Source organism: Copadichromis virginalis, linkage group LG2 (assembly GCF_057382275.1).
Source record: "Copadichromis virginalis isolate Kocher_CV1m ecotype Utaka linkage group LG2, C_Virginalis_male_GT1.1, whole genome shotgun sequence".
Classification (NCBI taxonomy): Eukaryota; Metazoa; Chordata; class Actinopteri; order Cichliformes; family Cichlidae; genus Copadichromis; species Copadichromis virginalis.
Window position 1 is genome coordinate 23,150,285 of NC_140619.1, and position 27,875 is coordinate 23,178,159.

Below are 27,875 nucleotides of genomic sequence, written 5' to 3' on the forward strand. Positions count from 1 at the left end.
AGAAATAACAAACACATTCAAACATGTTATGAACCAGTGCAAGAATCGTGCAAAAGTCTGAAAACTATTGAAAGAAAAGTCAGTAAAAAAAAAGAAAAAAAAAGAATAATATCCATGACTTCGAATATTTTGTCAGCTGTGTGAGTGTGCAAAAAGCATCCAGAAGCTGTAGCTCTTGGAACAAAATGAGCCATTTAAGTGATCCGTGAGCGTGGGTGATGATTTGGGCATCAATCAGCGGATACCCGTCTACATTTTTGGGAATCCATCCCTTACCAGCACAACAACAACCACACAAGCTCTGCTCTTCTGTGTGGGACGGCGTCTTCTTCTTTTCCTTTTCCTCCACAGCCCTTTCCTTTTATATGAACGGAAACACGATATTCTGCAGCCCCAGCCAGAAAACCTGACACAGCTATAGCAGACCATACTGTATCTCCCGCTGCTGTAGAAGGACTACTCCAGCGGCAGAACACTGGCGAGCCTCACAGAAAGATGACTCATCAGCATTTGTTTTGATTTTAAACACCCACACCGGAGGACTTTCCTCTATGTATGTGCGCGTGTGAGCGCATGATGCATCTCCAAGGGTGTGTGCAGACGCAGTGGATGCGTTAAGCGTGGCGCGCTCCAATCTGGGCTTGTTTCTGAGTCCTCTTTCAGCCACACGGTATCGGCAGCTTGCTGATGCATACATTGACAGGAAAATGAATGAATAAGGCAGCTCACTTTTCCTGCAGTAATCCCTCTTACCTCTCCGCGTGCGCTAATGTATTGGAACGATCTCGATGTAAATGGTGGGGTGTCACATTTGATTCAGCGCGAGGCTGCTTTGGGTGACTATAGACTGTAGTCTGTGTTCAGATGGAGGGAAGATTCCAGCTCACTAATGTGTAGTAGTGTGATCTTATTAAAGAGCTCCTCTCAATGTTATGTGGTAGATTAAGTCTCCTGGAGTGTTAAGGACCATGTTTAGCATCATTCCATACTGTGCCTTCTGATTGCGTCTCCCGCTGGTATGGTAAGGAAGTCTGTGTTGCAGAACACTTCCCCCCGGCTCTGACTGTGTGCTTGTCGTAGTTTCAGCTGCATTAAAGATTGAAGAGTGTGCCTTATTATGGGGCGGGGGGGGGACACACGCGAAAACTCCTCGTGTCCTCTATTATTCACAAAAGAAATGCTGAGGTGAAAGCGTCACGTATGGGCACCGATGCTGCGAAGCATAGGATAGGATAGATAGATATGCGCGCACGCTGACACGGGCATGGATACAAAAACTCTGGAGCAGCAGCTTTAAAGTGGGGCATCCGTAGTCATGGAAACCAGATCTGATCATGTTGGGAGTCACGGCACATGTCATAAGATGGGGAAGCAGCAACACGCACACGCAGATGCCCAGCGCACATCCAGACTCGTGTAGACCCATGCCGCATATTCACATGTTTCCCCTCCGCCTGCTTCATTGCCTCGAGTTAGGGACAGATAGAGAGAAGAGACCGCGGGGACATGAATTCAGAGATCGGGAGGCCCAAAGCGAAATGAAAGAAAGGCTGAGGAGCCTAAGATGGGGGAGGAAATGAGGGTGCGTGAAAAGGGAATGCTGGGCATGATGGCGAAAGGGAGAAGCGGTTTCAGAGCGGGGTGTAGAATAGGGGATGCAGTGGGCATCATATCAAAGCACCCGGTCTATCCGGCTGCTCGGACAGAGGGGCCTGTGTGTGTGTGTGTGTGTGTGTGTGTGTGTGTGTGTGTGTGTGTGTGTGTGTGTGTGTGTGTGTGTGTGTGTTCACATGTCCGTTACTGGATTGTTTTTGCACCTGTTGTTCCGGGGCTGCCGTTTTACGGCCAAACATGTTAGGATCAAATGAAGTTTTTCAACCCAGGGCCAAAGACTTCAGATGAGGTCTTATAATATACAAACGGGATCACTTGAAATATCTAATTAAGCCAGCAAATGTGCACTATAAAATCCTTTATGGTGCACACTAACAGCTTGCTGTGAAACTACATTCAGTTTTCTTCATTCTTTGCGCAAAAACCATTTGATTGCTGTTAATGCCTGTGAGGTAAAAAAAAAAAACTTAACCGCAGTTACAGTTTTTACAGTATAAAGTTGTAGGTTTCTTTGGCAATCACAGACTCATTGGAATATAAATGCTTGAATCCAATAATTTAGAAAGCCAGCCAGGATGCTGTTGTAATGTAACAGGCTAGAGCAGATATGTCAAACTCATTTCACATCATGTGCCATACACCAATGAAAGTACATAAACTTGTACAGTTACAGAAAATGCTCTGGTAGTTTATTGCTCAGACTGTCCCGTAATGGTAAATTTTGAATATAAAGTTTTCATTAACTGAGAGAAAATATCCTTGTACTTTGGTGTAGTATGACTGGGAATAGAGGTGGAGGTCTTTATCTGTAGGAAAAGCTGTAAAACCTGTTAAAATACAGTTAAAAGTTCGATCTCTAATTCACATCTTCTAAAGCTGTCTGGTGGACTGGATTGGAGTCTATGATCATAAAGTTAGAAAGTATCCGGGCACTAAAATAAATGTCAAACAGCGACTCTTATTTTAGCTCTGTTTTGTTCTCCACCAGCTTCTTGGTAGCAGCTAAATGGCTCGTTCCCCTGCTCTCGCTGCTAACTGTGTGGCCGTGTAGAGTTAGATTTTTAACATACACCTTTTTAATCAGCTCAAAATTATTACCTGCTATGATTGCCTCCCCCAAGCACCCCGATGTCCTTTGCAGACAGTAAATTAATCCAGATTTTATGTAAAGTTGCAGCTCAAATGTAAATGGGTTAGAACAGAGACAGTTGGGGCTCGTGAGGTAAAACTAAAGCTCATGTTAACATATTATCAGTCTTTCTATTCCAGCCTTACTGTAGTCACTTCACATTCTCTCAGGTAGGTCAGATCCTCAGAGTAAAGCGCTGCCCGTGAACTCCTCGCAGTTTTCTGGTTGACCCTGTTCTGTGAGATTGCCTCTTGGCACCTCCCTGCAAGCTGGATCTCAGAGAAGATGCCGTGGTGCACTTGAAGTGTACAGGGGAGCTAAAATGCCACAGTCATAAGAATATTCTGGCATGATGTGATGAATATTTCACAGTAGGAATATTTTTAGTGAGAGCTGTGTCTTTTCCTTGCGCTCGCCGATGCACTTACTCCGGCTCGGATCTCACAGTTGGAGGGTAAGGCAACAGGACAGGAGTCTTTGGTGCTTGTCACCACTCTTAGCCCAGGCCACAAACTGACCCAAACATTGTCTCAAAGAAGGACGAAGGTTTGACTGATTTCAGCTGACATTAACAGCCAGGCAGTGGAGCCTGTTTTCCGCAAGTTGTTGGTTTTTTTCCAATTTGAGGCAAACTCAACTCTAAGAACAAGAACTCTTCAACAAGCTTTCAGCCATAGTGGAAGGCATGTACAGGCTACTGTGTTAGTATTTGTGTGCTTAATGTGTGTGCGCGATCCTTAGCTTAGTATCAGTGCAAGGTCTTGAGGGGAAGCAACTGCTGATCGCTCACTTCTGCTCGGAGGCCTATCTCTCCCTTTGGTTGCCTGGCAACCCTTGTGTTTCTGAACGGGAGGGGTTTATTTTGCCCAGGAAAGAGGAAAAGATTGGAGGGAACCGCATGAAATGTGGATGAAGCTGTCAACATGAGATGCTTGCTCAAGGCTTAGCACTCTGGGATTCAGGGATGGTCAGGATCAAGGGATCCCTTAGTGCAGGGGTGGGCAATTCCAGGCCCCGAGGGCTGGTGTCCTGCAGGTTTTAGATCTCACCTTTGGTCAACACACCTGAATCACATGATTAGTGTGTTACCAGGCCTCTGGAGAACTTCAGGACATGTTGAGGAGCTAATTTAGCCATTTAAATCAGCTGTGTTGGTTCAAAAACACATCTAAAACCTGCAGGGACACCGGCCCTCGAGGCCTGGAGTTGCCCACCGCTGCCTTAGTGTTTCCTATAGGGATCTATTTAACGCACAAACAACACAGGGCCTTTGACTTGAGGTTATAAAAACATAACTGCGCTTGCTACATTCATATTTTAAAAACAATAGACAAATGTGTCAATCAGTTAATCTCACAGTAATTTTAAGAATAAAAATTAAAACTATTCAGAACCTACAGTCATATTACTAAAATCTATATCTCTCCCTGTCGGACTGCATATTCTCTTCCAGCTGAATGTTTTGAGTACTGCACGTCTAAAAGAGAGAAAAGAGAAAATGGCCTTGCAGGCAACACAGCATAAAAAAAAAACAAGTACAGAGAAAAATATTTACACAAGCTGCCAAGCAGACACCTTTTGAAGCAGTGTCTGCTGATAATGGTAATATACTCAAACATAACAGAAAATTAGCATTTTGAGTGACCGCTGGAACCTGTCTTAATTAGCCCTGAGATCTTGGGTTTGGTCTTCTCTTTGCTATTGATGTCTGTGCCGTGTCATCACGCCAAGAATTAAAAAGTCTTTGGAGAAAAAGCTGTGGATGCTTATGAGTCTGGGAAAGGATTTTAAAAAAATCTCAGAAGTATTTGAAATAATTACACTTTAAAGAAAGTCGTTTGAAGCAACTGCGAATTTGGGAGCGGCCAAGGATCGACCCTTTTAATGCAAATTTCACCACAGGATGTGCAGCTTGCTCTCCTGACTCCTGTGTCAATGTGAAGGTTAGCAGTTGGGTCAGGAACCAAACCCATATTTTGCATATTGTTGTGAACAAACAGGCAAAGAGCAGGCATCTGTATGTGCTTTGTAAAGGCAAATCAAAGATGGTTGGCCTCTTTAACAGTAGATGTGTTTGGCAGGATTTTTTAGGATAACAGTTTTAAAAACATGGACAAATCCACCAAAGAATGGCTCAAAAACAAAAAATGGACGCTATTAAATGATAAAGAGGACAATAGAATCCTGCTGAAATGTTGTCGGGGGATTTAATCCAGGCAACATATCCAAGAAAACCCTGCTGGAACTGACAGCAATCAGCAATTTGTGCTGAAAAGTGGATAAAGATTTTAGCAAGACCATGACAGAGAGCAGTGGATTAAATAAAAGACGCCATAGAGGTGCTGATTTTCTGCTCTGAAGAATGCCACACCTCAGGGTTTTAATGGTTACAAAGAGTCCAGTACTAGTAATATACATGAATAGCATACATGCAAAACTACTGTAATACTACCAATATTTCCTGTCCTGTCTCCTCTTGTAGTTCAGTAATAATTCATTTTAAAAAAAAACCTTCTAAGTCTGATCATCCAGAAGTGAGAAGCGCTGCTCAGACTCTAGTTCACAACCTTTCACGGGAGAATTTATGCTGTTGTGAATACTCGGGATGTCATTTTATGTCAGGCTGCAGGCAGTAGCCTTGATTTGAAAAGAAAAAAATACTATCGATCAAAACTGTCTGAGAAGTCACACTGTTGACAGTTGACACATTTCTGTTACCAGATGTCATCTGAGGTGCAGAAATCAGAGACGTTACGAGCGATGCTGAGACTCAGCAACTACAGTTCCTGAACTGTGTCGGGCAAATAAACAACAGTTACTGGAAAGACACTGAGTGGCCTGAGCCCACTGGAGAATAATTACAAATAAGCTATGATAAAACATCTTATTCCTTAGAATATTTCCCAGAGGGTACGAGAACAAGCTTATGACTATGAAAGACATTTCACATTCAAAATTGCTTTTTGTGTATTTCGGTTGGGCTTGTTTGTCCTGCACAGGAGAGTGAGGTCAGTTTTCATATTTTCTGAACACTGCAAACTGTCTGAGGATGCAGTGACTGCATCTCACGCACTCGCTGTGGCGCAGTTGTGTCATCTGAGTATACAACATTTTAATATCATTAACGATGTGGTGAGGTTATGGTGCTGAGAAAGCTCGTCTCTTATAGCGCTTGTTCGTGGCAGCGTTTGTGCGCCATGTGCTATTTCCAGCTGGCACATGAACTCGGCAGATGAACCCGGATCAGCTGTTTGTCCTCTAGGGGGGGAAAGCATTCTGGCTCATCTGATTGGCTAGCAGCTGTGTGTCACTCTGTGGATGTATGCGTGCGTTTTAATGCATATGCGAGTGCGAGCGTGTGTAAGTGCATATATTTGAAAAAAAAAAAATCTCCTTACAATGTGTGTGCATAATCTCTTTGCATCTAAATGTGTGTGTGTTGCAGAGGTGGGAAATACTATAGCTATGGTATAGTAGGTGGTTTTCCCCAGGAGGCGCTCTTAGTCAGCCTGGACCTCTGATTCTTCATTCATCACATCTCCATATAATTTACAGTACTGTGATTATAATCCTTATGCACTTCAAGCACAATGAGTTGGCTTTAAAAAAAATTTATTTATCGATTAGTCCAGAATAAAAAAACAAATCTAATCAAAAATTGATTTACGCAATTATTCCATTAGGTTGAGAGTTTTTTGGGATACTTGGCAGGGAGCGTGTCCAAGCGTCTTGTGTGGATTTAGGCTGTCTCGGTGTCTTCTCCTTCTTCGTGTAATCCCGGACAGAGATAATCTTAAGTGCCTAAAACTCTTTCTTCCACCCTCAAACGATCTTAAACGTGCAATGAAGATATTACACTGTCACCAGAAATCTCATTCGCGTCGTGATGGAATAAGCTATAAAGGGGCCCGATTGCATCACGTGGTCCCTATTAAAATGTGTTTGCCTTGCGCCGGAAGGAGAAATGGGGAAGGACAAGGGCACGGAGGGAGTGGCAGAAAAAGAGAGGTATTAGTTGGAGAGGAAGGCTCACCTTTCTTGTGGACATAAAGACTTCCATCTGTGAGATAGCCAGCACAGTTTTTTCTTCCCTCGCCTCTCACAGTGAGGGTCAGGAGTAAAATATTCAGGCACCCTATTTATTAGCTGCAGGCTGTCTTTCTGCTTTATCTCCATGTTCTCTACTTCTAAAGCTGGCGGCCGGCTAAAGGAGACTGCAGAGCGAGTCCACTTGTGCGTGTCTCTGCCAGCTCTGGTGATGATTTATGAGACTGTACTAGACTGTCTTACCACAGCAATGAACAGGGTGTATTCAAAGAAAAACTAAAGCTAATTTGAATATAATACTAGAATATAGCACTGCACTTGGCCTTACTCAAGCATTTGTCAACAAGAGCAGTCTTGTAAAACAAATGGAGTTTCTTGTAATTTTTTAAAGTGGCCTTTAGTAATAGTTCTCCAGCTGTTCTGAAGCTCTTTTCAAGGTTTTTCTTTAGGCATTGGCTGCTTTTTCACTCATTTAAACTCCAGTTCTTATATTTGACCATTTTCAGAGGGATGTTTTTTCAGTTTGTTTGTTAAGCCACATAACAGTGACCAATGAATCATTCGAGGATAAAAAGAAACTGTCACGGCTGCCGGCGTGAGCCGTGTGGTGTAGGAGGAAAAGAACCCAAAATGCAGGCAGTTGACTGGTGATGAGAATGAAGTTTTATTTGCAGAAGTGGAGCGACTGAACAGGTAGTGAGACAAGACGAATAACTGAAAAAACCTAGACTGGGAAAACTAAATAACAAACCTAAGCATGAAACGGGGAGCGGACAATGCAGAGAGCCGTAGTTACACCGAGAAACACAGACGATCCAACGATGAACAGAAGCCAACACACACTATAAATACACACTAGGTAATGAGGAGATGACATGCAGGGGTGGACACAGCTGATACTAATGGACATGATGAGAGGCAGACCTACAAAGTAAAACCGGAAACACCCAGACTGTTTTGCAACAAAAACACAGGGACCTGAACGGAGCACAGAGGGGAGACACAGGTAGGGATAATAAACACGACAACCAACCCAAAGAATTAATACAGAATCAGAATAAACACCAAACACAAGATGAACCCAAAAAGAAACACAAAACGCTGGGTCAACGACCCAGGATCATGACAGAAACAACTCAAAGGGCAAACCAGCACTGCATCTAAACACAGCAGACAACTTAGCAAAGTGTTAAACTGTAATGCAAAGACATACAATTTCTTTAGCTGAATCTTTAAAAACTGCCAAACGCAGGAAATAGTATTTTTGCACCAACACTGTGATTCCCAAAGAACTAAAACTTGTCATGTTTGGCATACTTTTGTGCAGTGTGAAAAAAAATTTCAGGAAAGTGGAGAAGTCGAAAAAGCTGCAGGCCAAAAAGAAATGTGCATCAGTTGAACAGTATCTGAAATTCGTGCACATTCTTAAGAAACAAGAAAAAAATCCAGTGAAGACCTGACGGAGGACCAAAAGATGCATCTGGCCCTTCAGTTGTTCCATTTACTGTTGTACTGATCAGAAATGGTCTCTGTGGAGGAGGAGGGAGAAACAGGCTGAGGCATGCCAGATTACACAAGAACACCACTGAAAATAAGTGGCAACAGGTCTGATATATCGATGAATCCAAATGTAACATTTTTGGTTCAAATCATCATGTATGTATGGTCAAGGTAGAGGCATGACAGTGAGTGTTTGCAGCCATCTATAAAAAACAGGATGGAGGCTCTGTCATGGTTTGGGATGCATTTCAGTCAGTGGTGTTGGAGATCTTGTCAGAATTGATGAAATTATGAGCGCAGAAATTAATGAATGAATGAATCTCACTGGCAACAGCTTCACTTTTCAGCACGGCAATGACCCCAAACACACTAACGATGCAGTAAAAGCATTACTGGAAAGAAAAACACACCAATCCATGACACTATCAATCATGGACTCACCAGCCCAGAGCTCTGACCTCAACATTATTGAAGCAGTGTGGGATCATCTTTATAGAGAACAGAACAGAACACAGCCAACAGCCAAAGAAAAGCTTTGAACGTTCTTCAAGAAGCCTGGAGAATTATTCCTGAAGACGACTTAAAGAAATGACAAGAAAGTTTGCCTGGGAGAGTTCAGGCTGTGATGAATTGTAAAGGTTGTCAAATCAAATATTGACTCATACAAACTGGGTTTTTTTGTTTGTTTTTTTACCTTACATATCCTGTATTTTAATTATTTTAATTTCCTATATTCCTAGCAAAATGGAGAGAAATAGTTCAAAACAGTTTACACACCATCTAATATGTCTAACCTGGCCATGTCTTATATCTTAAAGGTGTATCAAATGTTTTGCATTTAATGTTATAATTTCTTAAGATTTTTTCTAAAAAGCCATAAATATTTTTTTTATTTAGAATAGAATAATCCTTTAAATGTCCCACTAGAGGAAATTTGGTTGTAACAGCAGCAAAAGAAAAGCACATATACAAACAGAACAGGACACCGAAAACAAACACACACAATTTTTACAGAAAAAAAATATTTACATGATGGACAATAGTTACAAAAACAGAGTACTGTACAGTTATTAAGATTAAAGTACAGATAAAAGTGGCAAAACCAGGTTGTAGTGTGCAGACAGAGCAGGCTACTGGAAGACGTTTAAATAGAATATTTAGAAAAAAGTACAGATTATGGATTGTACCTGTGCATTAAAAAGTAAACGGGTAACTTCCAATAAGTTCGTATATATAAAATGAGAAAAATAACAAGTTATAACAGTAGTAGTTGTTCGGTTGAATTTGAAAGCATGAATTGTTTAAAACAGGAATACACAACTGGTAGAAGCACCAGTACCTCAATTTTGTATTGTGTGCAACATAATAATTATAATATAGTACTTGAATAACGGTATTGATGTGTACTAATATTGCCTATATGAAAACAAATCCTCATATGCACCTAATTCATGTGCAGACTAAGTTATCACACAAGCCTTCCACGTTGCAACACTGTATCATTACCTGTGAAACACATGCTTACATGTGGGCCATTAGGGCTTTTCCACGGGGAACTTATTCTATTAAACAGTTTCCACTTGTGTTGCTACCGGTGTCACTGATGTGTTGCTTTTGAAATGGCTCTGCTGTGCTATATGTAACAACACTTTGTCTGCATGTCACTCAGAGCAACAGCAGGCTTTTTCCCCCCGTTCTGGTATCTCCCATGGCACACGAAGACCAAGAGATATCTCGCTCGAGTGTGTGTACTCTATATACGCATGTGTGGTGACTTTGTTGAGGTGCTACCGCACTGTCTGCTCTTAAGCTTTGCATCCCTCGGGCATCAGTGTTTTCCTCACAGCTCTGCTAGGCTTTAACAACGGGCATCCACAGCGGTGTCAAGACCCTGAAGAGCAACACTAGCTGTAATTGCATTGTGTTTGAAGTCCATGCTCATAGGGGGAGTGAGTGTACCTTATGTGTTTAACTGTGGTTCTGTGCATGTGTGTGCGCATGGATTTGCTTACTCTTGTGCAACTTTTTTGCTCTGTGTTTGCTCGTTTTGGAGCGGGCTCGTTCATTAGATCTGTGGGGAGATGCGCCTTTTTTGCTGACTATATTTGAATCAAAGCCAGAGGCTCTTACCGATCAATTGTATCCACCACGCCTATGTGCAGCTGATTGGCTCTGTGCAAAGCAGGCAGCCACAGCGTAACAGCAGCAAGTCATACGTCGATTTATTGTTCGCATCTTCCTCGTTTTCTTTCGAATGGCTCTTTAATTATGCAAAATATGTGTGAAATAGATTCTTTTCGCTCTAAAATCTCTTTTATTGCCTCTTGAATGTTAAAAGCAGTGGTGAGAAAAGACTTTTTTTTCCCTCATCAAGCTTATCATCCCGTACAGAAAAGGTGTACCAACAGATGTGTTTTCTAGTTGTCAGTAAGTTGCTCATAGATCAGTCAGAGCTCCTGGCTTGAGGCTGCTGTTTATCTTTACTTTCTATTTGGCAGGCACAATTTGCATGTTTTTATGCCTGACTACAGTGTTGCATCAAAGTAAGCCAGGATTCGGTCTCGGGAAAGGAGCTCATTCTTGTGTCAGTCAGTCATGTCTGGGACAATATTTCCTAATCGTGTTTTCCGTCTTTGTCTCAGAGCAGAAAGCCTTCTAAATCACTGATTGAAGCCAATATAAATATTTTTCTATATACAGCTGCGCAAAGTGATAGACGACAGATACATCAACACATCCTAATCTGTGTCTGTCTCCACTCTCCTTAGGTCTGGATGACTGTCTCCAGCAGTACATCAAGAGTTTCGAGCGGGAGCAGATGGGAGGAGAGCAGCTGCTTCACATCACCCATCAGGAGCTGGAGGAGCTGGGTGTCACCAGGATAGGACACCAGGAGCTCATCCTGGAAGCCGTGGACCTCCTCTGCGCCCTGGTCAGCCTATGATTTTAAATGCACAGTACTGGATGGAGTGATGGTCAACAAGCTCCTAGATATGCTTGTTATCTTCTTTTATAGCTATTAGTTAGTTATAGTTATTGCTGAGATAAAATAAGCTTAAAAATACACTCATTAGTCATTTTTTCAGGCACACGCGTTCAACTGCTCTTTAAGGAAAACATCTACATATAAAGATGAAAGCATGGCTCCGTCCTGCCTTGTATCAAAGGTTCAGGCTGGCGGTGGTGTAATGGTGTGGGGAATATCCAAGGAGCTGGGAAAGAAAGCCACTGGACTTCTCTAAGTTTCTTGCTTAAACTGTAAAAAGTCCAGGCGCTTTCTTTCCAAGCTCCTTAGACTACCATTACTGGGATGACGGAGAACCTACACAGACCGTGTGGGGAATATTTCCTTAGCACCAACTGAGCCATCCCATGTGCATCCCTTTGTGACCACAGCGTCCACAGTGTGACCACAGTGATGGCTGCTTTGTCATGTCACAAAGCTCAGATCATCTCAAGCTGGTTTCTTGAACATGTCAGTGAGTTCACGGCACTCAATTGGCCTCTAAAGTCAGCAGATCTCAATCTGGTAGAGCATCTTTGGGATGTGGTGGAATGGGAGTTTGACTTTATGGATGTGAAGCCAACTAATGTGAACCAACTGTGTGATGCTGTCGTGTTAATATTGACCAAAATCTCTGAGGAATGTCTCCAGCACCTTGTTGAATTTGTGCCTCAAAGTTAAGGCAGTTCTGCAGGCAGAAGTGGTTTCAGTCTGGTGTACCTAATAAGGTGACTGGTGAGTGTATGTATGTGTATATATGATAGGTGAACATTTCACCAAAGAACAATCATTGTCTAGTGCATAAAACATATGGAAAATCTGTTAAAATCAACTCATTTAAAGGTATCGGGTTCATTGATTAGCCACCATGTCAACAACCCTCCTGTAACGACATGTAGATGGATTTGACAAAGTCAGGGAGCACTATGAACTACTGCACCTGTTTGGATACCACAATGTATTATAGTTTCTTCTGGTTTTGTTTAGATATATAAAATAATACATTATCTAGATATATGAGATATCAAGTAAACTGCTGTTTTTTGTTAGGATAAAGTTATTGTATCCTGTTAAAGGTTTTAAACCATAGCTGGTTCTAGTGTTGAAGCTGATTTTTAAAAAGTACATTATGTGCAAGTAGGTTTTACAAGAAGATATTTGCTCCTTTTTCCCAGTTACTTTAAGATGTGACTATGAGTTTTCTTCTTTTATAACTCACAGAAATACTAACAGGTTCAAAGGTATATATGTTGTTTTTTGTTTATTTTCCTCCACCAGTTATTGATATTGGCTTAAGAAATGACTGAAAAAAAAAGAAAATCATTCAGGCCTCGCTTTGTGTGTACTTCCTCGGTCATTGCTGACTGTATGTGCAGTGGCCCTGCCCGGGATTAGAGAATTAGGGAGAATTAGGTGCTACTCTCCCAGAGAGAGAAAGCGAGGGTGAGAGGGAATGGGAGAGAGAGAGAGAATGTAGAAAGAGTATGCAGGATGCACCTTATCTCCCATGCACACATGGGTGGATTAGTTGGGGCTGTTTGAATGTGTGTGTGTGTGTGTGTGTGTGTGTGTGTGTGTGCATACATGGTCGTGTGTGTGTGTGTGCTAATCAGCACCTCTTCTCATTCAAATGTTCCAGTATGGGAATGAGAGTCCAGCAGTAGCGATCACCATATGTCCGGAAATTTCTCACGGACATAAATTCTGAGTATCAGACAAAATGAGCCACTGAAGCTACCGCTGTGAGTACTTTTACTTTTTATTTGTTTGGCGTCATTCCGATCAGTTGCACTGATAATTAGTGAGACTGATGAATGGGTCAGCGTCTGATGGGAAAGCACACACAGTCAGGCATGTTTAAATATAGCCCACATTTACCCGTTTTTATAGTGTACTTAAAAACAGCACAGAAATATTATCCAAACTGACAATTGTAATGCTAAGACTACAAACAGGCTGCATTGTGCACACACAGTTTTTTTTATGTTCAGAGGGATTAGTACCAACATTTTTTGGTATGTTTAGAAAATCTGGGTAATCTGTTGGCAGGTGTACAGCTTGTCTGATCATGCCACTGCTCATTCCTTGCCCAGTCTCTCTTGCAGGGACGTCGTTATGATTCCAATTATTTTGGCTAATAAAAAAGAATAAATAAACCCAATAAATCCAAATCTTTTAAAAAAAACATATTTAGTGAGGAAAAACTTGAGCGCCACAGCTCTGTGGTTCATGTAGATCCTGAATATTTGGACGATAAAAGGAAATGAAATGTCTGGTCATAAAGAAGAGATGAAGTTGGCTCCCATGGTTCAGCTGGGATCCCTCTCTGGTCTGTCTGTTGATCTTGATCAATGCAGGTTTCAAGAACTGACTGAGCTTTCAGTCTTGCTGTAATTGTAGAAACGTTCCTTCTTTTATGCCTGTGCAATCAAATTTTGCCCCCAGCGTGTATACTAAGTAGAATATGTGGGTAGTGAATTTTCAGCAAGCTGTGCTTGGAAATAACTTAAAAAAACAAAATTACTGCTCCTTCCTAACATGAAAGACAAAGATATTGGTGCCATTAAAGTTACAGGACAAAAATACAAACAAGTTTGTTGTACTGCAGTACAACCCTCACTATTTAATAGTGAGGGTTGTACTGCAGTATACATTATGTGTTCTGCTTTAACTGATTAATTAAATCGACTTTAACAGTCAGGCTACTTAGGCTACCTAAGTAGCTAAGGTGGCCATTTATGTGAACAGGGTTGTGGGAGCCAGGTTAATATAGCTCATATACTTCAGTATTTATATTTGTTGTTAAACTTGTTTTGTGTAATTAATAATTTAATAAGTAAATTCACGGTTATAATTGAACTAAAATTATTTTCTTGCATTCGTGTTGGCTTGGTTAAGTAAAACTGTGAATACATGTGCCTTAAAGGCTTGGTTTGTAGTTAAAATCCCGGGAGGGAGCCACACGGTTTTTCTACCGTAGTATGTTTGTTGTTGAGGATAACTTAGACCTGATTACTCCTGTAAGAAGATTTACAAGCTGTGGAATAAATTTTTGTTTGTATCTTTTCTCATCGGTGTCCCGTGGAAGTTTTTTCCTCTTCAAATAAACGTACACGAGAAAAGCACTGGAAAACTGGTCTCAGGACTATACAGGGGTGCTACTTAGATGCTACCTAAGTACCACCCTGCACCTGCTTTATCCTGCACTACCTAACGTTTGCCCTTTGTATCCTGTAAAAAAACATCCATCAGATCTAAACCATCAGCCTTATATAGGTGTGATATTAGCTCAGGATTTATCCCAAGGACAGCGATGCACTCTGGCTATCTGCGTGACAACTCACCTGTCTAAAAAGTTAAAAAGTGCATAGTATACATAGCCTTTAGGTTCTGACCTAACTCTCTCTAATTTTGTGGGTGGGGAATAATTAATAATTAAAGCTATTTAATTACATGAGTAAGTGTGTGTAACTACCTCTCTTCATTTGGAGACACCTGTGGGAGGATCCTGGTGCTGTCTGGTGCTACAGGTACTTCATAAACTCAGAGGAAAGACTTCCACAAACAGCTTTAAGCAACAAATCAAACCTTAGCTCCTGTAAATTTTTTTGTCTGAACGGCTAAATTCATTAGGCCGTCTGGTGAGTCATGTCACTCCGACTTGTTGGAGACTCTTTTTTTTTCAGTTTGTTATAAATGTGAAATTGTAGAGCAAATGACAGAAGCAAGAGTGACTATTTACTGAATGTGTCTGTGGTTTGAAAGATTTGTGTGAACTAAAGGCTGAGAAACTGTCCACTGGAAAACAAACATGTCAGTGAGAGCTTTTATCACAATCATCTATCACTTTTGCTCTTCATTAAGGAATTTCTTTCTCACTGTAACATGAGATAAGTTTTGGACTGAGCACGTATCTATGTATTGAAACAGCGGCAGCCATGAAAGATTCTCACTTTGACACTTTGGGTGAGTTTATGAGATTGATTGTGATTAGCTTTTCGTAACTTAACAATTAAAGTTGTTTTGTCATAATCTTCACTGATAATACATATTTTTTCTTTTTGTTTCTAACTCTCCAAATCTGCTTTTTGTCATTTCCTTTATTCTACTTTCATCTCTCCCTGCACCTCTTTCATTTGTGGGTCCTTCTCAGTGCTATCTTGTGACTGCAAAACAAAGTTAGTTGCAACATTTATTTCTTACCATGCTTACCAGCTCATGCTTGGTGTATTACTTGGTCTTTTAACTGTTTACCAAGTAGTTTGGAATAGACTTACAAAAGGGGCCATTACAAACAAATCAAGCTATATGTAGCTCTGTTTTTAAACATTTATTTAACTCACTGAACTGTAAATAGATGTCCCTGACAATCAAGGTTAAAAAAAATCACCGTTATATTAAATGCAGTGCTCAACAGTCACAAAAATTACAGCAGGACTTATTTTGAAGAGATGCAAAAAGCCTGCAGTAAAAATATAAAATTCATTGGTTGCACAGAATCCATCTGACTAATTTGAGCATTGAGGCCAAATCTTTTTGCAGAAAGCAACATGGGCACGATGGATATATTCTTTCTATGATTGATAGACATTCTACATTTTGGTGCAAGCATAGCGCAAAAGCTTTGACCGAGGAATCTGCAGCTGAGCAATACTTTACTTTTCAACAGGGTTTTATAGTTAAGTCCCTCTTTTACCCAAACATGTCATAAATGATGTGTGATTGTGACTCAGTGTACGAACAATAGCAGAAATACCAGCATAGCAAAGAGGCCACTCCAAACATGGCTGCTATGGTAACCACATTGACATGAATGGCAGGGGGTGGGGTGGATGGGTGGTACTCTAATGGCATCGCTCTCTTACTGTATTGATCTGGCACACTCTCTCCATCACACACACTCACACACACACACGCAAGCATTGCTAAAATTACTTCTCTCTTTCTCCAAAGTCAAAGTCATTCATGCGCTTTTATTCCCCCGCTTCATCTCAAGCGCTCTGTAGCCTGCAAAGAGCAGCACACAGCTCTAGACTGAATCATATGACAGCCTAATTACAGCTGTGCAAACACATTCACTCTATGTACATGCATGCATCTGCATTCGCACAGGAGATTATCCAGAACACAGTGTATGCATGACCCAGTTTCAGCAAGATGCATAGCTGGGTACGGTCTCTGTTCGTCTCGCTCCCCCCTTCTTGTCTTCTGCCTCTTTACTTCTTTAGTTGCCTCATCTCTCTCTTTCTCTCTCTCTGCTGCCACTGTGAAACCCTCCATCCTTTGTAGTCACTGTGGTCGTGACTGTGTAGAATAGATCTAGAGGCAGAGGAGGAATAGATACGTCTAGCTCAGCCTGTGGATCTGACTACACAAGGAGGTGTGTGTGTGTGTGTGTGTGTGTGTGTGTGTGTGTGTGTGTGTGTGTGTGTGTGTGTGTGTGTGTGTGTGTGTGTGTGTGTGTGTGTGTGTGTGTGTGTGTGTGTGTGTGTGTGTGTGTGTGTGTGTGTGTGTGTGTGTGTGTGTCATTTATGTCAGCAGGAATCAGGCTCCGTCATACAGGACATGACTTGAGGTGCCTTGGGATGCTGAGCACAGTGTGGATTAGTGGATGTGTGTATGTGTGTTTGTTTATTTAAAAGGGTCCCAGTGCAGTAATGGGCTACTCAGCCAGCTCAGTGTTTTTCTATTAGTGCAGTTAGTGGCTGTATGAATGATTATTAGTAATTCCCAGATGACATTTTTAAATTTCATGTAATTTCACCCGGAATAAGTTTTTATTTAACTCATGTTTCTTAAATATGATCTTTGCACATGATCAGCTAAGACTTGTGTAAAGATCATAGCTTTAAATAATAAGTATAAAAAAGTATTTAAAAAATAAATACTCTTACAAAATATACAAATATTTTTCAAACACTTAGTCTTCGAGTAAATTAGGCTTATCTATCACTAGCTACAGACATGTAAAAAGACTTTTCACAGACATCTCTGCAACCCAGTGAAAAACTAAATACACTTTGAGAAACATCTCAGACTCTACAGGCCTCAGTTAGCGTGCTGAGTGTAAAAGCTGATGACAGTACAAAGCCTTTTCTTTCATATACATTTTCTACATGGGAGTGGGGGAATAAAGATGAGATGTGTTGCACAGTGCCACATTTGGCAAAACAGCTCATACCAACTGTCGAGCATGGCAGTGGAGGGTGATGATTTCAGCTTGGTCTGCAGTGACAGCATCTGGGCACCTGACTGAAATCTGACCATGAGCTCATCAAAGAATTCTAGAGTCAGGTGTGACTCTAGAAAGTGACAGCATTTGTCTGACAGTAAAATGTTAGCTAATCGTGGGTTATGCAACAGAAAATTGATATCAAGTGCAGCAGTAAATCTACAATAGAATTAAAATATAGATAAAAAAAATAAAAGCATTTCAAAATCCAGACCTCAACCTGAGTGAAATGCTCTGGCTGGACCTTAAGAGAACTAAATGAACGAAGTGAAACGAGGTTGTGATAAAGAGAGGGCCAATCGTCCACAATGATGTGAGAAACTGATAAAGTATTCATTCAGAGATATCAGATGATACAGTTATTCACTGACTGTATATCATGTCTGTTATACAGATAAAGTATATTGGACTAAAATACAGACTAGCAGAAGGTGATAGCTAGCCTCACTATTCTTGAACAGAACAAAAATATGCATGTCAGTGCCTCTAGCTAGTCAGGTTAGCTTAACTTAGGAAAAAGCTAGCATGATTTTATCCAGAGTTTTTAAAAAAATCAGCAACCCAAAACCCTATGTATATATTTCCTCTTTCCAGACCTTTTGAAATATATATTGAAGGAAATTGCCTTCCCGGGTTTCCTCCGTGGCGTGAGCGATAAGCAGAGTTCTGTCCTTTCCTTCTAAGATTCCTAATTATTTAAAGTAACACTCAGGTATGCCATTCAGCGTGTTAGTACGAGCTCGGGAGCAGCTTGGGAGAACAAGAAAACAGAGACTGCTTTAGGTTGCCTTCCCAATCGACTCAAAGGTTTATTTGATACACAGCAGTTTATATAGAGGAAAAAAAAGGTTCGTGTGTCAGCTTTCCCAGTTCAAACCGGTACAGACTAAATAAGGAAACGTCTTCCTGCCTTGTGAGCAAAGAAGTATCCTGTGTGTAGTTTATCAGTTCAGCTATAATTTATGATCATCCCAGCAAAATACACTCCTAGACATAAAATACAGAGTTCTTTCATTAGTGAATTCTGAAACGAACCACCTAGCCTTTAACGAGCCTTTTCCAGGAGATAAAGAAAAAGGGAGGATGGGAGTAAGGAAGTGGTCTCATCTCTGTGGTGTTTTCGACCTTGGGGTACCAGCTTGTGAGTCCTACACATTAATTCTTGGGTCACAGAGAAAGAGAAAAACAACTAGTAGATGGGCCATATTGAGTAACAGTTTTCCTGTATAAAACAATATCCTGTAAATGCTACTATGGTATCAAAATACCTAACATATATACATATTTAGGTTTTTGTATATATGTATATATGTATGTCTTCTAATCCCTACATTAGCTAACTTAAGTTAAGCTCCTTGCTCTTTGGCAAAGCTCCTGACTCCACAGAAGGTCGTGACGTTTTTATCCAACTTCAAATTCTCAGGATAAACATATTTTCTGATGTCAGTTTGTCTGTTTGTCCTGCAGAACTACGGACTAGAGACAGAGAACCTCCGGACTCTATCCCACAAACTCAACGCTTCAGCAAAGAACCTCCAAAATTTCATCCTCGGCAGACGGAGGGGCGGCCATTATGATGGGCGAGCTTCCCGAAGGCTACCAAATGATTTTCTCACTTCAGTGGTGGATCTAATTGGTGCAGCCAAGAACTTGCTAGCTTGGCTTGACAGGTGGGGGATAACATATGGAGATTAGATTGTTTTTTTTTTTTTTTAAATTACAGTGTTAATGAATAAATGAAATTGCAAATATTTAAAAAAAAAAACACCAAATGCCAATATTTCTCAAAAATTGTTCAGGCAAACATTTTTTCTCTAAAATTGTTGGATGTTTTGTTTTTACACAGCAGAAACATTTCTCAGGTTATGATCTCTATTATTCTTTATTTTCTTAGGTCTCCGTTTGCCAGTGTGACAGAGTATTCATTACTGAAGAACAACATTGTGCAGCTCTGCCTAGAATTAACCACCATTGTACAACAGGTGCTTTCACACACATTCCTGCAAACATCACACAATACACCATTTCCATATCCATTAAAATAAAGGTCATGATTTGAATTTAAGGGTCAACACTAGAGCAGGATTGGATTGGAGACATCAATATGTATAGAGCTTTTGTTGCCTACAGCTGGTTTCTATAGATTTGAGCACGTGTGCAACTTACATGCATTGCCACAGGCTGTTTGCAGCATGGCTGATGGGACGAGTGGCTCTCAATAAAAGCCTTAAGCAACATTCTCATCGACTCACTGTTAGACATCATCCCTTGCCTAACTTAGGCTCTGTTGAACAGTGAACCAGAGGTCTCTCATCCCTATAATTCCCTGTCCTCCTTCTGCTTCCCCTCTGGCTCGATTCCTCATGTTAATGCACCACATTGCACACACACACACACACGCACACACACACACACACACACACACACACACACACACACACACACACACATCCAGCATACTCACTCTGGTACTTTAGCCATCTCATTGTTTGGACAGAAACTATGTCTCCTCTCTTGGACCCCATTCATATCCTCCCAGTAAGAGCCTGCTTAGAGTGTGTGTGAGAGTGTGTTTGTACTTGTGCCCAGAATGAGTCCTGGAACCGAGCAGATAACACCCATCCCCTGTTACAAGGGCCAAAGAAGAGCGAGGAGAAAGAGACCACCGCAGGTCCACAATGGGCCAAATGAACATGTGGCTGCCAGGGTGCAGCGAGACAGACAAAGGTGGCAGCGCTGTCCGTACTAATGCATCAGACAGATTAATTAGCTGCTACCGTGCACATCTGGTGGATTCAGTGGGCTGGCTTCTCAGAAATGCATTACCTATCAGCTGTCGGTGAATAACACTCCGTCAAGCTTCAAATAAAGTCATTTTATAAATCCAGATATGAATTTGATGCTCCAGACCCCAGAGTAGATCTAAAACTCGTCACTCTACTGTCAAACATAATGCAGAGGGGTTGTAACAAAATAGCCAACTGCTCAGGTCCACATGCCTTCCATTTCTTCCTGTTGGGCATCTCATTTCCTCCTTTCCTCAATGTTATATTTGGACTAGAGAAAGACACTTGAGCTGGAGTGCGGATGTACACATCGATGTTTTCTTAATGTGTTCCTCTTTGTTCTTTTCTACAGGACTGCACTGTCTATGAGACAGAGAATAAAATTCTTCACGTGGTAAGTTTTTCTTATAATATCAGCGACCATTCAAAGTTGTCAGTCAGTTTTTGGGGTCAACAATGAACTTTCATGCTCAACTAGCTTTACTTCATTGTTGCACTGTCACACATGTGGTTACAGCACACATGAAACTGCAGCGCGTGGTAATCCGCATATTTCCAAGCAGCTGGCTCATTGCACAAACCTGCCATCTAGTATTTGCAAGAACAGAATTTCACATCTACCGGCAGACTTCTGCACCGGTTTTGAGAAATTAAAGCATTTAGAGAAAATCTGTGTGTGAAACAGAAAAAAAAAGTATTAGCTAAACTGGTGCATTTGAGTGCGCTTCAGTTAGACGTTTGTGTTTGTGTGTGGGCGTGTGTGGGCATGTATGTGCGTGCACTTCAGCGTACTGTTTGTTTTTGGTCGAGTGTGTGGCACAAATTTGTGCATGTTAAAGTGCAAATGAGCCCGAGGCCTTCTGAAAGCTTCAGTATGTGTGCGTGTTGTGTGTCCATGCGCGCAAATGTGTGCATCCATGACGGAGAACTGTCTGCATCCACGTGTGAAACGGACTGAGCAGCCAGTGTCTGATTTGGGTTGACAGTTGGTTTAGGACACTTCCTGCTGCCATTCAAGGTCAGGTGGAGGAAACCAAATGAAATGTTAGCAGGGGGAGCTCACAGAAAAAACTGTTGACGCATCTTTTGGCAAAGAAAACGCTCAAGGAATGCATATTTTTGCACATGCACATTGGATACTCTGTAATCCATAAGCTCTTTGGTTGAGCTGTCATTTACCTCTGCTGTTACAGCCCCAATAATGACACAGGACAATGACATCAGGCAAATTCAAATATTTAAAGGGCTCCATTGCACACGCAGTTACATGCTCACAGCCATCAGTGCCCGACTAAGGGCCGCACATGATTAAGTCTGTTATGTGCGGGAGGTTTATGTGTGAAAGAGGGAAACAGCATGAAGAGCGAGAGAGAGGAGGAGCTGTTTGTTTTTAGATCCAGCTTCCTCGCAGGCTCTTATTTACTGTGAGTTTTCCACAAAGATGAAGTGAAGGTGAGATAAACCATGCAGGCACACACAACAAACACAAATATCCAATCTTATCCCCTGTTTTTGAAACAGAATGGCACTTATATTTGGACTTGGACAAGCGCACTTGTCCCCAAAAAAGTTTTTCTATTGCACTGCTAGGTAAAAAAAAATAGGTTAGTTCTAGCCAGTGTGTTATGTTGACTCGATGGAATTTTATTGTAGCTGGAAACTGAATTAGAGGGAAGAAAACAGCATATTTCTAACATTTGAATCCTAGTGACCCCTGAAATTAAAAATTATTTACTTCAAAATAACAGCAGCCAGATGTGATTCAGTATAGATGGTAACTTGGTACATTAAAGTGCGTTTCTACTCTACTAGAGCACTCAAAGCACTTTATAAAAAACAGACTATTTACTATTTATCTCCGATTGTTTAGATTTGACCTCCAGGTATAGCAGGGGGATATAAGTAGCATCTTCTCCACCACATAACCAGCAACAAGCTGGTTTATGTCTGTTTGTTACAGCTTCTACTAAAAGCTACCTGTTTCTCAGATGCAGCAAGGATGTTCGCCTCTTCAGCCTCACCCTTCTTCAGCAAGGTGCACTTAACTCACAGGTGCTTCTTCAAATTTTGAAGTAGAGCATGTTAGCGGCTGACAGCAGCTAACAGACTTATCATCACCCCAAGCAAGACTCTTTTTTTTCTCTTTTTTGTCTTTTGACGCAACAATGGAGACAGTAACAGATTGACTGGAAACATCATGTTGCTCATTTCAATGCAAATGTAATCTGAGTACTGCTGCTTTGTAACATGTTACAGACAACATTGCACAAAGCTTCAAAAAAACAAGCAAAGCAATAAAAAAAATAAGTAAATTAAGTAAGCTTTTAGTAATTTGATCATATTTATAACTGAAGATTTAGACTGGGCTCTCTGATAGAAAACGAGTTAAACACACCCGTGAGTAACACTGGTTGATTAATTACATTTCCAGCGGGCTCTTTTTCATCCAGAGCTCCAAAACAGTGGAGCAAATGTAAACATACCATAACTGTAGGACACTGCGATACTATAGCCTATCGTAACAATCTCTATAAATATATGATTATTCTAAAAGGAAATGCTTTAAAGGGAGTGATTCTTCAAATTCTGCTCTCATTTCGGTCTGAAGTCTTACTTACAATGCAGTCATTTCACATAACTGGGTTTACAGTTTCACTCAAGTATTCTACTGTATGCATTTTGATTCAGACAGACATACAGTATCTAAGAGTCTCCAGTGTATAGCCAGCATGGGGATTACAGACTGTTTACTGTAGTGATAGTTGTACCTATCTCAGCTTCTGCTCAATAATGCAAAACTCACTGCTACTCTGTTCTCTTTTAGACCACGGCCTGCAGCAATCAGATGGACAAGGATAGTGTGCGTGCGTGTGTGCGTGCGTGTGTGTGTGCGTGCGTGTGCGTGTGTGTGTGTGTGTGTGTGTGTGTGTGTGTGTGTGAGAGAGAGAGAGAGAGAGAGAGGGAGATAGAAAAGAAGAGCTATAAGATATGAATATGTGTGAGTCTGTGTCTGATGGAGCATGAAGTGTGTATGAGTGAGTGTTTTTTGTGCATGCATGCATAAGGATGAGAGGAATTACATAAGACTGTCCTAGTTGTGTGTTTTCCCTTTCTCTTGTTTTCTTCCCCTTTCCTCCCGGACTCCCGCTCCCACCTCCCTGCCTTTCTCCTTCTTTCTCTCTCTTCCTCTTCCCTTCTCTGCCTCTCCATCTTTCGCTCTGTCTTGGTTGATACTTGCTGCAGTGTGTGTGTGAGTATGTGAGAGACCATGCATGTGCAGAGGATGCATTATGCAACCGTGCTCGGTGTGTACATGTGCATGAGATAGAAGGCGCGAGTCGATGAGGATGAAAGCACATGAGAGAATGGGAATAAGAAATGTGGTGGTGGTGCAGTTGAAGGAGGGGGATTCCGCCAGAGCTTAATCCGTTTGGCAGTGTACTATGTCTGGCTTTCTGTTTGACTGCTTTTAAATCTCACGCCAGCCAGCCACATAAGTTAACCTCCCTATAATCTGTGCTCTGGTGCTGAGGAGGCGTGTCAGATCAAGGTCCAGGGTGTCAGAGCTAGAGGAGCTGAGAGTAGCCGCACTGGTGGCCTTTTTGTCTCTCTACTCGGCATTAATCCCGGGTTAGGACTATTAGTCTAATGATCAAAGAGGAGCACAAGTACAGCCCCAATATTGTCACTTGAGCTTTAGCTTGGCATGGCTCTATACACGGGATTATAAATGCACCTTTTCTCATTGTTTCTACCCCTAACCAACCTTTAAACCCACCCTCACTAAAACTCAAAATGCTGTTTGGTGCCTGAGCTGGGTATGCCATTACATAACGTGAACATGCTGGCTAGAACATAATATTACTGTATAAACATAATACTAAGCAGACAAGGCGATCTTTAAATAAGTGACTCAGAAAAAAAGATGCAGGTGTGTGTGAGAGACAGCATCACATAGCCAGCTCGCCGAAGATTCTCCACCTTTTTCTTTCACACTGAATGAATCATAGGCTGTGAGCTGTACACACACACCGTGTGTATCACATGTGTGTATACTGAAGATCTCCTCTGTTCGTTTCGTAACTGTAATCTGGTAATTGCTCATTAGGACGTAGATCAGAAGATTATTTCATACAGGGTTCATCACTGCCATGCTAGTCACAAGCATACTGTAGCTGTAGTCTGTCTTCCATGTATGCCTGTTACATTTCAGCGTGTGTGCATGTGTGCTAGCATGTGTGTATGCACTACAAAGAGATGCTATGAAGGAGAATAAGCAGGGTAACAGTGTCTGTAAACCACCTGCATTCAATCAACTAAGATTAGAAGGCAAAGATAAATGAACTTGCATGCGTGACCGAGCACACAAACAGCCTGAAATATAGTCAAGGTTTATTTAGAACAGGCAAGGTGAGGCAATGCTTTTTGTGAGTGCTGCTTGGATTGGGTAATGTTGTTTGTATTAGGAATAGGCTTTAAGTGCAGTGTGGGGAAAAAATACAGCAGTTTTACAATTTTTCTTTTTTTGCTTGTTTCATTGATATCCAGGCAAATGTTACTGATAAAAAAAACAAATGGAAACTGTGCTCTGTAATTTAGACGTTAGAAAATGTCAACTGAACACCTCAGGCTGGCTAGTACGGCTGATGTGTTGTTCTGTCTGTGACGGTGTCTTGTGGGCATGCCTGCGGGCGGACTGTGACAGGAAACAGTTTGTGCGCTGGATTGATGGAAGTGGCGACGTGGAACAATCTGATGAAATAATGTCTGTTTCACCTCCTCCAGCTAGGTCACAGCATCCCTTGCGGCCCAAAACCAATCTCAATAACTTTCTGTCTTCCTCTTTTTCTGTCTTTTTCTTTCTTCCTGTCATTTTCCCTGCTCTCTTTGCCTCCATCTTCAGTGTAAGACCTTAGCAGGGATATGCGATCACATCATCTCTCTGTCGTCAGACTCTCTGGTCTCTCAGTCTGCCCATCTGGAGGTGGTCCACCTTACCAGCATCATGCCAAACGAAGGCCTGGTGAGGACCTCTTTGAAGATGCACACAATCAAACAAACTAAGGCTGTTTTAAAACTGCATATATCAACAAGTACTTTATTTCGACAATCGATTAAATTATATTTGTACTGTGAAAGGCAACCTGTAGTTGCATAGCATCTTCTAACCTAAAAGTCTTCCAGGAAGCACTTATACAGCTCTTAATTTACATTTTCCAGGCTCCAGGTCTTGGTTTATTTTTTGCAAGTATCGTAAAACTGTAGTCTCATAGAAAGCCCAGTCAAGTAAGAGTGCAGAATTTGGACCGGCGGTTTGAGTGTTTTGGTGGTTCTTGGCTATCCGGAAACTTTGTGTTAGCCTTTCCTTTAAAATGATCCATCTGTACAGTTGAAGTCTCACAGCAAATATTTCCTAACTAGGTCTGAAGTTCTCACTTTTCAGGTCAAAGGATAAATATGCAGCACTGTGCAGAGGTCTTGAAAATGCCAAAGAAGTTCTAGACAAAAAACTTGTATCCTGCCATTGTGTGCAGTGCATCCTGGACAAAAGTCAAACTGGTAAGCCTAAAAAACTATCTACAGCAGACGAGAAGTCATGTCCTTAAGAAATAGGAAAACCTCCAGCAAAGACCTGACAGAAGACCTGAGAAATGTATCTGGTCCTTCAGCTGATCCACCAACTGCTCACTGAAGCCTCATCAGAAATGGTCTATGTGGTAGGGTGACTGTCAAGGAAGGATGTAAAACAGAGAGAAACTGATAGCAAATTACACAAGAACTGGACTGAAAATATGTGGCAACAGGTCTGATGGAGTGATGAATCCTAACTGGAAATTTCTGTTCAAGTAATTTTCAACATGTATGTACACGGTGGAGGCTCTGTCGTGGTTTAGGCTGCATTTCAAGCCATTGGTGGTGTCTTATCTATCAATCTTGTTCTTCTTCTTTGATCCCTAGCTGGCGTTAGGCCTGGATCGGCTCCTAAGCCAATACGCCAATGGTGGGTGCCAATGGATGTCGAATTTCCTTCACAACTCGTTTCCATGCATGACGATCGTTGGCGATTGTCCTGGCCTTGTCGAGATTTATTCTGCAATCTCTGACGTCATCTTCGACCTGTTTTAGCCATGTTTTCTTTGGTGCTATTTGTTGGATTCTCCACTGGGTGGGTCGTTTACACCAGAAGAGTTGGTGTGGTAGTTGGCTCGCGTCCATTCGACACACATGGCCAAACCATCGCGATCTGCGTTTTTGAATTTGCTCCTCGATTGGTGGTTGGTTGTCGCACATCCGTCGGATGTCCTCATTTCGAAGGCGGTCTCGAAGTGATACTCGCAATATTTGCCGAAGGTAACGCATCTGGAAAACTTTGAGTTTGTTGAGGTCCACTTTGAGCACCGTCCACGTTTCGGATCCATAGAGTAGAATCGGCAGGATCAGTGTCCGGAAAAGGTGGATTTTGCTCGGGATGGAAATATTGGTTCGCTTCCGGTGTCTTGTCTATAAGGTGTCTGATTGGCAACAGCTTCATTTTTCAACGTGGCAATGATCCCAAACACACTTCCAGTACAGTAACAGCATACCTGTGTAGAAAATCACACAATGGACCTCTATCAGTCATGGATTGGCCTCTACAGAGCCTGGACCTCAATGTTATTAGAGCATTGTGGGATCATCTTTACAGAGAACAAAGCAAAGGGCAGTCAACGTGCAAAGAAGAGCTTTGAATGTCCTTCAGCAAGCCTAGGGAACTATTCCTGAAGACTACTTGTAGAAATTAGAATAAAGCTTGGCTAAGAGAGTTCATGCTGTATTAAACAATCAAGTTTGTCAGTATTATGCAAACTCTGTTTTTCCCTTATATTACTGTGTAAACCGCTCATAAACCGGTGCACCTATTTCCCATTTATCTAGCAAAATATAAAAACACGAACGGCAGCTCAAGACTTTTGCACAGTACTGTACATATGATGTATTTCCCTGTGTACTCTTATACTAAATCCACCCTGCCTACCTGTGTTTGCTTGCGCTTCAGGGGATGTATATAAAATCAACATATGATGGACTCCATGTTATCACCGGAACCACAGAGAATGTGAGTTTTTGCTTCACTCATTTGAAAGGTTGATGCTCCACCAACCCCAATATAACACCGATTTTGTTGCCTCAGTATTCGCCTAAATTTGTTTCCATTGTCTGTTTTTGTCCTCCATTTTTTGCCTCTGCAGTCTCCAGCAGATCAGTGTAAGAAGATCCATCCAGGGGATGAGGTGATCCAAGTCAACCACCAGACAGTGGTGAGCTAAAGACCTGCCAAACACAACACTGAAGGCATAAAAAATTACAGAAAAGGTCCTTTCCATTTGTTTCCACCGTGACTGCAGTCTTTTGTTCCCATTATGTGCTATGTTAAGGAGGTGCCAAGGTACATAATGTCTGCCGGCACCACCACTGCTGCCACCATGGTGCTTCCTGTCCTGTGCCTGTGTTGCTATATAGGCTAATTAGGCTAGAGGCAGGAGCAGATTATAGGGCAATTGTTAGAAGACCTTTATTCAGACC

At 41.6% G+C, this 27,875-nt stretch overlaps 1 protein-coding gene across 4 annotated transcripts in view; it reads left to right on the forward strand.

Moving 5' to 3' along the window:
- LOC146717312 (connector enhancer of kinase suppressor of ras 2) overlaps positions 1-27,875 on the forward strand; it is a 68,057-nt gene that overhangs the window by 2,894 nt on the left and 37,288 nt on the right. For all 4 annotated transcript variants that reach the window (XR_014923192.1, XM_085474278.1, XM_085474282.1 and 1 more), the window contains exons 2-8: positions 11,059-11,222; positions 18,994-19,196; positions 19,421-19,508; positions 20,665-20,706; positions 25,216-25,335; positions 27,349-27,408; positions 27,542-27,610. Coding sequence is in view for 3 of the 4 variants with exons in the window: in XM_085474278.1 (XP_085330404.1) it covers positions 11,059-11,222; positions 18,994-19,196; positions 19,421-19,508; positions 20,665-20,706; positions 25,216-25,335; positions 27,349-27,408; positions 27,542-27,610 (746 nt within the window). In the remaining variant the exon portion in view is untranslated. The remainder of the gene's footprint in view (positions 1-11,058; positions 11,223-18,993; positions 19,197-19,420; positions 19,509-20,664; positions 20,707-25,215; positions 25,336-27,348; positions 27,409-27,541; positions 27,611-27,875) is intronic.